The sequence below is a fragment of the Podarcis melisellensis genome (assembly GCF_964234715.1).
Source record: "Podarcis melisellensis genome assembly, chromosome: 2".
Lineage (NCBI taxonomy): Eukaryota > Metazoa > Chordata > Lepidosauria > Squamata > Lacertidae > Podarcis > Podarcis melisellensis.
The window spans coordinates 21675574-21690333 of NC_138529.1; the positions used below are offsets into that span (position 1 = coordinate 21675574).

A 14760-nucleotide genomic window follows, 5' to 3' on the forward strand; every position below is an offset into this window, starting at 1 on the left:
CAATGTTTTTACCCTTTTTCCTGTCATATAAGCAAAACTTTAACAAATTATATAGATTTAGTACAGACACATACTGACATGCAATCTCACCGTAATGATGCTCACATAAACTCCTTTTGATGTAATTTCTAGGGGAACTTCCCATCGAAAATGTTGAGAACTAAGTGTGAGAATTATACACCTTTGGTGATGTAGCTGACGTCCTTAGTAAAAACCAGTAACCACAACTGTGCACCCCTTTCCCACAGGATTATATGTGCATAACAGTGAAGGTAGGCTTACACATTTTGATTCAAATACTTAGAAACGTAACTCAATTAATATTTATTTCACAAAAAAGCTGTGAAGTTTAAAATCTATTTGCACAGGAAATAGCTGATTTGATAAAACTTTTAAAAGAAAAAAAGGGTTGTATTCAATACTACATTTCTATTCCATAAAGAATGTTGGTATCTACTATCTGCACATAGATAATCTAATACATCACTGGAAAGCAGAAAAATAATTGTTCCTTCTTTATGGCACTCTGTAAAGTGTTTTCAAGTTAATAATGTAAGGCAATGCAAGACTGAAGGAAATAAAAAAACAGCTTGTTATAAAAATAATAATAAAGGCATTTTTCTATTAAGAATTGAAACATAGACAACTGAGAAAACCATGGAAGCCAACCAATAACTTGATTCTCTTGAAATTAAATTACCGTATTTACTCTAATGTAATGTGCACCTTTCAGTCAAACTACTTCGCAAAAATTAGGGCACGTGTTAAATTTGATGGCACATTTACATTCACCAGCAAATACTTTTTTGGTTTCAAGGTTTTGAAAATTGAGGTGCGCATTAGATTTGATTGTGCATTAGATCCGAGTAAATATGGTACATTTTTAGGGTTATTCACAGAAACAATTTCAGCAATGCCCCCAAATATTTTAAGCACTGAAACAATTTACCTCCTATTGTATCACAAAATGGCCAGTAATGGCAGATAATCCTCTGGTACCCCCAAAGAATGACTGTGATCATTCAGTGAAATACTTTGAGAATACAGTCATTCACCTCCAGATAGACTTTGACACTGACACATTGTATCAAATCTGGACATCTATTTTTGTAACTCTAATGTAAACTTTATGAAATCCAGTTATGTTTCATATGCTGCAGGCTAAATTGTGTTTTATTGTTCATATACGTTTTAGAAAGTAATAAAATATAATTTGAAAAACAGTTAAAAAAACTATTTAAAGCATTCAAAAAAACTATAATCAGTGACAAACTAAAAATAGATTAAAACACACATTAGCATTCTACATACCTGAGTAGGTTTGTTTAAACTGATGTCAATAGACAGGGAGTTCCAAAGTCTAGGTGTTGTCACACTAAAACACTGATTTATTGCAAATGTGGAATGAATATTATGTGGCACCTTGTAACAGTGCCAGTTCCACAGATTGAAACAGTCAAGTGGGTACATATGGGGAAAGGCGACCTCAAAGGTAAACTAGCCCCAAGCTGTTAAGGGTTTTATATACTAATAGTCACAACTTGAACTTGGTCCAGTAGCAAATCAGGAACCAGTATAAGTCTCTGAGCATAAATGTTCTATTCTAAAAGGATCTCACTACTGTCAGCAAACGTGCACCAGGATTCTGCCCTGACAGCAGCTTTCAGATCAAGCACAAGGGAAGTCCTACACTGGTACACTGCAGTGAACCAGTTTTGAAGAATCAAATGCATGAACTACTGTGGCCAAGCTTTCCCAGCCCAGGAAGCATTGTAGCTGTCATACCAACTGCAGTTGATTAAAGGCACTTTAGGCACTGATAAAAGGCGCTTCTAGCTTTTATTCCAAGACCAAAATAAAACAGAAGGAGGAAAATCATACAAACAGTATTACATAATATTGTTCAAAATAAAAGAAGTGGCAACTGATACTGGTGGACAGGAAATTAGAGAGCTAAGGCAAAGGAAACTACTATTAACTTTGTAGTTACCGCACATTAACAGACACAAAAGTAAGTCTGAAGTCACTTTTGCTACTTTCTAGATAGTATAAGTTGTTTAGTAACCATTTTCATTCTGTTTGAAAAACTGCGGCAGTCTTACTATATTCACTGTGGCGACTTGTGCTTTTTACAACAAGCACAGATGTTTTAACAACTATACAAAATGGAATGCAACTACAGCAATCAGCTGAGATCAGCAGTGTATTCAGAAACCTGCTTTTTCCTCCTTAAGAACCAGGAGACATTCCCCAGCATTTTGGACCCACTTAGCACAATCAAGGATAATTCCTGAACATACTCTAAGTGTTATCCATGAATTATTGTTCTCTCTATATTATACACATACAGCAAATAAAGAAATATACTCTATCTGTTCAGTCAGCTTAGTCAATCATTAGCACTGTGATCTACTGGTTTACTTCAACTCACATTGTACAAAGGGGGAGAGGAGATTATGTCATTCTGAACAACGTATCTATTTAACTAAAACACTTAATATCAAAACTCAATCATTCTAAAATCACAGAAAATGTGGATGGGAGGAGAGGTTTAATTCATTATCAATATTTATTCATGAGTTACTTATCCCTAGCTTTCCCACAAATGTCACATGTCACTTTAACTTCAGAAATGATTTAAGACTGCATAACTGTAGATGACCATTACACTTTGAATTACCCACACTCCTGTGGAGCAAGACAGCAAACAAATGTAATGGTGTCAGGACACAAGGAAACCATGGGGGATATGGGGCATCTGACACAAGGCTGTAAATCCCAGTAGCAGTCTGCCACATTTCTTATACAGTTAAATTGTGTCCACAAACACCTTGGCACAGTTGCACATATTTTCAGCCAGTCCTGTTCTTCCATCCAAAGTCTTTTTTACTCTTCCACTTTTCCAGAAAGCAAACACCTGCTAAAAGCATCTCACATCTTAGAAATACTCCTACACTGTTTCGCACACACACATTTTTTGCTGTAGGAAACAAGATTTTAGTTACCATGTTTTCTACCATGTCCTATTTCTGAAAACAAACACATGAATGTGCATAACAAATGTTAAAACCTCAGCCACCAACAGCCAGTTAAAAAAAATTTTTTTTAAAAGACATTTCTAAGAGATATGCAAAGATGAGCAAATTTCACAGGCATAGGAGAGCTAGTGAGGTCTTACCCCTCTCAAGGGCCTTTGTTTTCCTTGCTTGGAATATAAATAAGACCCTCAGCAATAAGACTTTTGGCAACAATCTCAGATGTACTGGGCTCATATATGGCACTAGAGGACGAAACCAGCACTACAATTTGTGTCCACAAGTTTGCAGAAAGATACCACACACAGTGCTGCTTTAGGGACTTACTCACACCATAACCTGCATCAGTTTAATCCAAGTATAGCATTTAAATGTAAGGAATCTAAGCTTGGTTCTGATGTAATGTCAGGAATCCTGATCTATAATCCTGATTTGATAAACAAACACAAGCCATAGTATGCTAATTTTTTATTTATAAATTTATTTATAAATTGGGTTTATACTGGTGGCCAGGAACTAGCAAGTTGCAGTTGTTTTATGATTTTCAAAATCAGAAAGTTGACTTAAATTGCTGATTTAAGCATCTCTCTTTTTTCCAGGGTAATTTAAATCATGATTTCAATCACCAGTTTAAACCAATCCACCCTAAGATATCCTTAATTCATGACAGAAAAAAATATAGAAAGGAGAGAGTGGCAGAGATTCCAAAGGACGGAAGTGTTTTTTCAGTTGCAGGTTCAGTGAGAAAGGAGCAGAAATGGGACACAAGCACTGGCTTAGCATTTTATTTTATTTTACAAAATTTATATACCACTTGATTGCAAGAAAGCGCTTAAGCAGTGAACAAAAACAAAACCAAAAACCAATCTGGTATAGGAACAGAAGTTCCTGAGGAAGCATTTCCTGTCTTTGACCTTATTCTTCCCTGGTATCATACCAGCTAGCTGCTCTCCGCATGAACATGAAAATTCTTCCCTCCCTTGCCAGCCTCAACTATGCTTAGTCATAGGGCTAAATTAACATCAGCCATGGCTAATACTGTTCCCTACATAAATGAATTTTGAGAATTTCATTGTAAACTATATAAAATGTTATTTGAGTCACACCTGCACCCAAATCCCTATGAAGTTAAATTGGAGAGAGATCTACAGATAAGTACTTCTCTAGGCAACTGGAAAGGTATATAAAATTCCCACAAATGACTTCAAGCATGAACCTTAAGTAAGGTTGCTATATGTCTGGGATTTCCCGGACATATCTGGAATTCTGCAGTCGTCAGTAGTGTCTAGGCAGAAATAATTAAAATGTCTGGGAAAATCCGGATGTATGGCAGCCCATATCAGCAGTGCCAATTTTTGGTAACTTACCATAAAAATACCTAAAAAACTGCTCAACAACTTTGCCAAAAGAAGGTCAACAACTTTTCTGTGTATTTTCACTGTTTGAAATATGGCAAGCCTACCTTAAGGAAAGTTCCCATAAAAGCTTTTATAGATGGTATCTAACACCACTGAAACCAAGTAGAAAATACCCAGGAACAAAGGACACTTGTTGGCACTGCCAAGCAGACAGAGCGGATCTCATCAATATATATTACAAGACTGGCTAAGCTATGATCCTCCAGGTGTTGTTGGACTACAGCTTTCATCATCCCTGACCATTGGCCAGGATGGCTGGGAGAGATGGAATCCAACAGCATCTGGACGGCCACAGATTCCTCATTCCTGCTCTAACAGAAGAAAGGGATATAAAGTATAGAAAACAAACAGCAACATTTAGTTGGCAAATGGTTGGAGAGTATGGAAACTGTAGTCTAACAACATTTGAATGCCATGTTAGCCACTCTCGATATATATTGGGTTTGTCCTAAAATAAATACATTTTGGAAATCAGTTGTGGATCATATAGAATACATTACGGTAAAGGGACCCCTGACCGTTAGGTCCAGTCACGGACGCCTCTGGGATTACGGCTCTCATCTAACTTTATTGGCCAAGGGAGCTGGCATTTGTCCTCAGACAGCTTCCAGGTCATGTGGCCAGCATGACTAACCCACTTTTGGCAAACCAGAGCAGTGCACGGAAACGCCATTTACCTTCCTGCCAGAGCGGTACCTATTTATCTACTCGCACTTTGACGTGCTTTCGAACTGTTAGATTGGCAGGAGCAGGGACATTACAGGCTATTAACTCCCAGTAGATCCCTTGCACATTCTTTTTGGTCACATAAATGAAACATAATTTCCTGGTGATTATAATATCTATCAGTTATACAGTGGTACCTCGGGTTAAGTACTTAATTCGTTCTGGAGGTCTGTTGTTAACCTGAAAATGTTCTTAACCTGAAGCACCACTTTAGCACTATTTCTGGGTTAGCGGAGTCTGTAACCTAAAGCGTATGTAACCTGAAGCCTATGTAATCCGAGGTACCACTGTAATTGGAAAAAGGAGGGTACCTTTCAATTGCTATTGAAAATTTGGTGTTTCTAAGTACAATAAAGCTTACTAATTTTGTTAAATTATTTTGTATAATAGTATTACAAGATGAGCCCACCTATTAAATCTGTGTGCAGATGACCTGGCCTTATTGGTTACAGACCCTTTGACAACATCCCCTTTAAGAAAGAACTGGAATCTTTTGAGATCGTTTCGGCCTTTTGGGTTAACAATAAAAAATCAGAAGCTTTATGTTTTCATGTTCCTCCTAGGGATATAAGCTCATAAGAGACAGCTTGTTTCAATCTGGGCAACAAATCCATAATAAATATGATAACAAATATGAAGAAGCCGAAACTGATAATGACAGCTCAGAAAAAGAGATTGACTGAATTTTACATAGTATTCATTGACTCTTAGTTCCTTCCCTTCTTTTTTGCAGCTCTTTTCATGGAAATGAAATCACTAGGTACTGGCATATAACATATAACAATCACTAAGTACTGGTAAGATTTAAAGGGAACTACTTTAACCTTGTGGCACCACAAGGTATGGTATTTACCTATTACCTATTTACCTTTACCTATTTACCTATACTATTTAGAATATATGGAAAAACTAATTCATAAAATCAGAGTACATGACTCTTCAAAATCAGATAAATGCATTAAAGATTGGTATAGTTTTATTACATTTGTAAAAGGAAAAGGAAAACGCACCATCTCATTATGCTAGGATATGGAATGCATAATAATTTTAAGTAAGTATGATATTGTTTCTTCTATTATTTTAATGTTTGTGCCATCATTTTCCCATCAAATCTTTCAGGTCCTTATATGCCTCTATTTCTAATCACTTGCTCTATCTACTTATACTGTCTGGATTGAGGGGGGTCCAGTCCTTTGGAGTTAAAATGTTCTCATGGTATAAGGTAAAGGTAAAGGTACCCCTGCCCGTACGGGCCAGTCTTGACAGACTCTGGGGTTGTGCGCCCATCTCACTTAAGAGGCCAGGGGCCAGCGCTGTCCGGAGACACTTCCGGGTCACGTGGCCAGCGTGACATCGCTGCTCTGGCAAGCCAGAGCTGCACACGGAAACGCCGTTTACCTTCCCGCTGGTAAGCGGTCCCTATTTATCTACTTGCACCCGGAGGTGCTTTCGAACTGCTAGGTTGGCAGGCGCTGGGACCGAGCAGCGGGAGCGCACCCCGCCGCAGGGATTCGAACCGCCGACCTTTCGATCGGCAAGTCCTAGGCGCTGAGGCTTTAACCCACAGCGCCACCTGCGTCCCTTCTCATGGTATATATTTATTCTATTTCTTCATTTTTTTGTAATGTTTGATATTAGAAAATCATTTTTAAAGGGGTTTTTTTAAGTCCCTGGAGGGAGAAAAGAAAAATGCTATAGTTTTTTTTTAAAGAAAGAAGATATGAAATTACAAATGGTAGAGACAAGGTTATAGAAGGGGGAAAACACTAGTTGTTTATAAATAATGTAATGAAGAAGAACCTAAAAGAAGGTTTAGAGAAGACATTTTACTCTACACTTTAGCAATCCTGACTGTCCTACTTTTGAAACTGTTCTTCCTCTAGCCAACAGAATCACAGGAATTGCTTTCAAGTCTGCATTCACATTATAGTCCATACATGTTACTGGATGGAAAGTCAGGATTTCTCACGTGAAGTATGGAAGTATGTGTGATATAGCCCTTATTAGGATATATTCCTCAATGGCATCTGCTTCCCCAATAAAAAAAAATCCCTTTCAGTTGCCTTTAAAAGAGAACTAAGAATCTAATATGATTATACTAAAACTTCACCAGCAGCAGCACAGTCTCATTAACTAAGTGGCTATCCAATAGTTCTGATGTTGTCCTTAATGATACACCACATCTATTTAAAAAGCACAAATACTTCACCGCTAAGGTTAGGAGTCAGCATCCTTGTGGACCCATGAATTTATACTGGAATTGAAAGGAAAATATCCGCAGTATTTACAGTTACCTGAGTAAACCTAATTGCATCAAAACATCTAACCAGCACATTTCATCCAGATTGATACTTTAGCAATACAATTACCATCCCAAACTTTTAATTACTGGTATGTCATTTTAGAGCATTTTCATGATACATGAAGCACAATCTTGTGCATAAGTAAATCCCACCAAGTTAAAATAGGATTTCAGCCTTACTTTTCGTCTGCAATGAAACACTTCTGAATGCTGCAGTTTCAGTATAGGCAGCAAAGCAAAACTCTGTTTTAAAACTAAAATACATTATACAAAACGTAGTTTTTCATAGTATTTTGGATATCCAACTTAATTCAATAGCAATTTTTTTTGGGGGGGGGGGAATAGCCTTCTCAAACAGCTAGCCCATTTTCAACATCCAGTTATAGAAGGCAGATGGTGACCCATCCCCATAAATCAACAGTAGTAAAAGTGCAAGTTCAGATCTGCTTGAAATATAGTGCACAACCAGAAACCTATTCTCATTCTAATAATATTCTTAGTGTTATTTTCATATATCGGCGCATTGTCAGTAGCCAAACACATGGCAACTTGTTGTAGACTGCACACTGATGTTTTGACAAGTAAATAAGACACACAGTGAACAAAGATACAGAAGAACTATGAATAAGCTGGACATCCAGTAAAATTCAAAGTTATGTCTCTACAGTGGTTATAAAACAGAGATCTAAATAAACTGTTAAACACTTAGTGCAAAGGTATGCCAAACATTTCTCAGAACATTCTTAAAGCCTCAAAAGAATCAACCTTTTCTTCTAAATCAGGCCTAGGCTAAATATTTTATTTGGCTCCTCAAGATGGACATAGAAGTTGGGCATTAGCTCCAAATCAGTTCCTGGCCTCACATCAAACACTATCCTGTCATTTATCCAGTCAGTCAAAACAATGTTTCCATCTAAAACTTTTAATGTTTACGTCTTGAAAACTGCTAATTGAATCCAGTTTTTCCAATCCAGTTTTCACAGTCTATACTATCAAATACCAAGATAATAAATGTGAAATAAATAAATACTACATATTGCTTACAGAATTAAACTGGGACAAGAAAAAAAGGTTGAAGCCAAAACAGAAGACTGCTAGCCTCATAAAATTTAAAAACACTGAAACTAGATATGTCAACATTCTTATAGTAAACTACTTCTAATCACACTCAAGGAAGAACTTTAGCTCAATATAGTTTTAGCATTTAGAAGTTCCTGAAGTATGTTTCATACCAAAATGGATTATCAAAACCACAAAGTATATGAGATTTAGATATTCTAAAGCAAATCCTAAGAAAACCACTTTCAGCCACCCCATACATGTTTACTTAGATGTCCCACTGAGTTCAATATTACTCACTTTCAAATACTTAACAATATTTTTTCTATACCAACTTTCCTTATGTATTTAAAGCTTCCCTACAAAAAAGAATGTGATGCATGACATGCACATTTAAAGTTAGCCAAAATACAGAGTATTTAATCTTAATAGTAGCAAGGGTTTTTGTCTGCATTTATTTATTTATTTATTTATTGAATTTATATACTGCCCAATACCTGGGGGTCTCAGGGCAGTTCACAGAACAAAATCAAAATATAAAACCACAAAATATATAATCAAAATAAAATGAACAACCCAATAACACCCCCCAAAAAAACACATTTTAAAAGGTCATAGGGTGTCTGCTTGCTGTCTATAATTTTACAATTGCCTATAATTTTTTTCTAATACTTAAGTAGTGTAATGTACTTTGAATACTAATTAATCCTTCCCTTGAGACAAGCTTCAATAGTTCCAAAATTACAAATCTGAGAGCATTAGAAAATGTGCAAGGGGAAGGTAATGACTACCTATCCACTTGTTGGTTTAAAAAGATTGTAAAGCACGTCTTTGGTAAATCCAGTCTTTGTTGAACTTCACTGTTCCTTCTCCAGAGCAGCGGCAATACCAGCTGCAAAACAGTCCTTCTGCCAAATTTTAGACCAAGGATGTTGCGCTCCACAAAGTGCATTTGCCCAAACTTCTTTCTGCAGCTTTACCTGATTTCTTTGGCTCTGCATATGATGCTGGACATCATATGGACCACAAAGAAGGCTGATCACCGAAGAATTGATGCTTCTGAATTATGGTGCTGCAAGAATATCAAACCTATCCATTCTTCGCCTGCAAGAAGATCAAACCTATCCATTCTTAAGGAAATCAGCCCTGAGTGCTCATTGGAAGGACAGATCCTGAAGCTGAGGCTCCAATACTTTGGCCACCTCATGAAAAGAGAATAATCCCTGGAAAAGACCCTGATGTTGGGAAAGATGGAGGGCACAAGGAGAAGGGGACGACAGAGGACGAGATGGTTGAACAGTGTTCTTGAAGCTACTAACATGAGTTTGACCAAAGTGCAGGAGGCAGTGGAAGACAGGAGTGCCTGGCATGCTCTGGTTCATGGGGTCACAAAGAGTAGGACATGACTAAACAACTAAACAACAAATGATGCTGGACTACAACTCCCATCACCCCTGACAACTGAGCTATGCTGGCTGGGGTTGATGGGAGTGGAAGTCCAACAACATGTGCAGGGCCACAAGTCCTGTCCCCCCAATAAATATGCATATATCAACTTTGGAAATTTCCCAATTATGTTCTTGCAGAATTAGAACTAGAGCCACACAAACAAGAATGCATATGTTAGTAAAATGCACAAGAGATTATAGAGACTGCAAGATGGTGCCATTCAAAAATGGTTGATGATAATACAAGCTATTAATAAGAACAACCTCTGCCAGGCTGGGGACAGATCTGCTTTTAATAATGATTTACAGCCATCATAGTGCTACCTGAAAACAATCTTGGGGAGATGCAATCTAACTTTCATATAAATTAATCCAGGGCATACATATGTGTGTTTTGTTAGTTTTAATTTATGCTTACTTTTTAAATATTTTATGTAAGCGACCGCATTTCACAAGGTTTACCTGAAATACAGTACACAGTATACAGTAGAAAGAAAGCGCTATCATCATTTTCCCAAGGCTCTCATCTAGTAGATGAGACACAGGCTTAAAAACACATATCTTTTTTGTTAAAAAAAGTCTTTTTTTTAACTGTAACAAACAAGCATGGATATGAATCCTAAATCCTAACATGTGAGGTGGAAATAGAAACTGAAGTAGGAGTCCTTCAAGACAACTGCCTCAAAACATTTTCCAATCAAGGCATCTGAAGATTTTCAAAGATGTGCTATTAAGATTAAGACAGAGAATATGAGGAGAAATTATTTTGAGGAGATATGGAAGGTATTTGTAGAATTTGTACTGTTAAACAGAAAGGGGTCAAACCATCACAAGAGGTGTTGATATGTTGGGAGGCTGGATAGTTACGATGGAATGGTCTCGGGTGTGGGGTGGCCCTTTTTTTATTACTTTGTAAAAATTAATAATAGTAACAGTAACAGTAATAAACTTGAAAAAATATGATTTTCAAAGCTTAAAAGCAAGTTTTTGCACTGCGCTATGGTAGCATAAGCATCAAAACAGAACCACAGCTATTGCACATTCCAGTCAAACCAGCTTGTTCCAAAAAGCCTTTCCTTCCATCTCCAAACTTCTTTGGAGACCCAAACACATACATATCTCTCTCTCTCTCTCTCTCTCTCTCTCTCTCTCTCTCTATATATATATATATATATATATATATATATATATATATATACACACACAGTATTAGAAAGAAAGAAAATACCCAAAAGGTTCGTGCTCTTGCCCTCTCCATCTCATCAAGGCACAACCTTACACAACCTTCATTTGCGGAAGTGGATTTCCAGCAGGGCGAAAACAAGGGCGCAAAGCGGCAGAGACTCATTCAAGTTTAAGCTGCCAGAGGAAAAGGATCAAACTCTCTCTAAGCCTCCCCCCGCTTCACAACTTACACTTAAACCCACGTCCCAAAGCGGCCTCACATCCTAACGAACCGGTTGAGCAATCCAGATGCTGGAGAGATAGAGAAAGGAAAAACCTCTCACGATGCTCGAGCCCTGGAGTTTCAGACTGGCTTTATCGGAAGAGTCCGACGCTTTGCAGGATGCGTCCCTTCAGGGCGTCGGGTGCAGCAGCCGTTGCACCTGGAAGCTCGCACCCCTCGGCAAACTCTTCACCCCCCCCCCCATTCACGATAGCTGAGATCGCGGGGTGGGAGCGTGGGGTGAAGAGCTTACTTTTCTCCCGAGGCCTGGAAGCTTTCGAGAGAGTCTCACATACACAAGGCAGTGGGGGAAGCAGCTCGCTCCTCGAGGCTCCCGGCCAGTGGGTTGAAACACAAACACACACAAACACCTCACGTTTCCCTTATTATTGTTTTGGAAAACAAACGGCGACATTCTCTCTCCTTTCCTCACCAAACCTGGGGCCCTTTTCTCTCCCCACCCCCACCGCCCTCTTCAGCGTCCCGCAACTTCCGAACGGCTTCTCCACAGACCCGAATTATATTCCCCTCGCAACACCCTTCTCCCCCTTCTTCTCGGGTGGCCCTTCCATTGTCAAAGCCGACCCGCTTTCCCCCCCATACCCCACCCCACAAGGCAAACGAGGCCTCGCTCTCCTCCTCGTAACGTGTGTATCGGGAGCGAAGCGTGCGCGCCGCCTGCCTGCCTGCCTGCCCGCCCGCCCCGCCGCGCGCAACGGCTCCTCTCACCTGTCAGTCGCAGCTTGACGGGCCCGTTCCTCCTCGCCCCTTGGTTGGACATGACCCCCGGGAATCCCTCCCGAGAGCCCGGCGGTAACCCTCCTTCCCTGCCGCCGGGGACGGGGGCGGCGCGGGAGGGAAAGGGAAAGAGAGAGAGCCTCTAATGGAGTCGGGCTGGACGCGCCTCACGACGCCGAATGGAGAAAAGCCCGGATGTGCCCACTGTCGCCATGAGCGTCAGGAGGCGGAGGCGCAGCCGCCTTGCCCTTCCCTTCCCGCCCGAGGCTGAGGCGGCGAGTACAACAAAGCGGCAGACGGGGGAGAAGCCTGAGGGGGGAGCGGCGGAGTCGCTCGCGCCAAGGCCGGCCGGCCACTTCGCTCTCTCCCCCCCCCCCCGCTTAGCCGCCTCAGGCCCAGTTCCTCACAGGCCTCGCCTCCTCGTGAAGGAGCAGCAGTAACGACAGGGCTCCCCTTTCAAGGCGGCAGCGGCGAGGCGTCGCGGGCGGCCCTTCGGTGAAAGGCCCCCTCGTTCTGGAGCCTCCCGAGGCCGCGCGGAAGAACATCGATGGGGGCCCTACCCCCAGCGCGCTTTGCGAGAACTCCAGGCACGGCCAGCTCTGTGATGCCGGCTGTCCAACAAAAGAAGCTTAAAAACTCTCTCAAAAAATGTCATATAAACGCACACAATGGGGAAACAATCTGCCAGCGCTCCACTTGGGGAACAGCAGAAGCTTCCTAGAAAAGCTGGGTCCATCCCTCGACTTCCCCCCAAAAGCCAAAGAGCTGCACCAACAAGCCCTCTGCAGCACCACAAACCCAACTCAATGGTGGTGTAAGGTTGGGAAGTGTTGGTCGCTTCTCCTACCTTTCCGCAAAGGCCGATGCCAAAATCCGGCATCGGCGAGCGCAGTTTTGTCCGGACAGAAGCGCAGAGTGTTTAAGGACCGGGATGTTCGCAGGGAAACCAAAATGCTCGTTTACAAAGTTATCGTGCTACCAAGCTTACTGTATGCTTGGACCACTTATAAACGCCAGCTCCTCAAAAGATTGCATCAATGGTGTCTCCAAAAAAAATTACGTATTGTATCACTTGGGAAGACAGGTGAACTAATGCCAGGGTACCGGAAAAGCAAGTATCACCAGTGTCAAAGCAATGATTCTTCAACATCAACTTCGTTGGACTGGTTGTGTTGTTCGGATGTCTGATTATCGTCTTCTAGAGCAACTACTCTATTCTGAACTTAAGAATGGAAAGCGTAATGCTGGTGGTCAACAAAAAAGGTTTACAGATTCTCTCAAGGCAAACCTTTAAAAATGTAGTATAAACACCAGCAATTGGGAAACACTGGCCTGCAAGTGCTCCAATTGGAGAACATCCAGAATTGGCCTCCACTTATGGACACACTGTTAAGACCGTGTTCATGGAAAACAATCTTGCTTGGCTACAAGTGATCACCAAAGGAAGAAGAAGAAGAAGCTTCAGGCACCACAGCTCCAAAGCTTTTGCTTTCGCCGCCACAAATTCTTCACACTGGGCTTCAGCAAAGCACATTAGTTCATCAGACAGCCCCTCTACGATATCAAGCAACACAATGATAATGTCCCCTATCTGGACAGGGAGAGCCTGACTACCGTTAGTATACTATGCTCTGCTAACCTCGAGGTTAGATTACTGCAATGCGTTATATGTAGGGCTGCCTCTGAAGATGATTTGGAAACTTCAGCTAGTGCAGAATTTGGCGGCCAGGTTGCTCACTGGAGCAAGACAGTTTGAGCATATCGGCTACCATTGAGTTTCGGGGCCCAGTTCAAAGTGCTGGTTTTGGCCTATAAAGCCTTAAACCCGGCTCAGGACCACAATATCTCAAGGCCCACCTCTTTCCATATGAACCTACCCAGACCCTGGCATTATTTTCTGAGGCTCTTCTTCGTGTGCCTCCTCAAGAGATCTAGAAGATGGCAACACAAGAACGGGCCTTCTCTGCAGTGGCTCCCTACTGTGGTATGCTTTCCCCAGGGAAATTTGCCTGGCGCCTTCATTATACAACTTTAGGTACCAGGCAAAAACGTTCATTTTTAACCAGGCCTTTGGCTGATTTGACTGACATACTATGCCCTTTAAAAATGTGGGGTATTGGGGGGGGGGTTATTGGGTTGTTGTTTTTATTTTGATCTATTATTTGATTATTGATGTAAACCTCCAGAATGTATTTTGTATAGTTAAGTTATTACCTCTATCTTCAGTATGTTGTATTTTATTTTATTGCTATGGCTAGTGTCTGGTGCAAATAAAGATTCCTCTGAATTCCAAAGCTTTTGATGCACTTTTTACAAGTGGTACTTACCTGATCCTAGTCAGGTGTCCACAGGATTGCAGGATTTCTGGCACCTAGGAACATCTGTCTGAACGATTCCTAACAAAAATGCCTCTGGTCTTTTCGGGAAGGTAGCTTTAAACATTTTTTTCATCTCATTATGAATCATTTCCCAGTATTCTTTAAGCTCCATTTCTTTACATTTCCAACACAAATATGATTCTTATTAGCCAGTCTACTTGGGGTTGAATACCACCTGTGAATAATTTTCATATAATTCTCTTTCAATG

General features: G+C 40.5%; 1 protein-coding gene across 1 annotated transcript in view; it reads right to left on the reverse strand.

Annotated features, from left to right (window-relative positions):
- SMURF2 (SMAD specific E3 ubiquitin protein ligase 2) overlaps positions 1–14289 on the reverse strand; it is a 71957-nt gene extending 57668 nt beyond the window's left edge. Inside the window, exon 1 of the mRNA XM_081899660.1 lies at positions 12165–14289. Coding sequence (XP_081755786.1) covers positions 12165–12216 — 52 coding nt within the window. The 5' untranslated portion in view covers positions 12217–14289. The remainder of the gene's footprint in view (positions 1–12164) is intronic.
- Between the last annotated feature and the right edge of the window lie 471 nt (positions 14290–14760).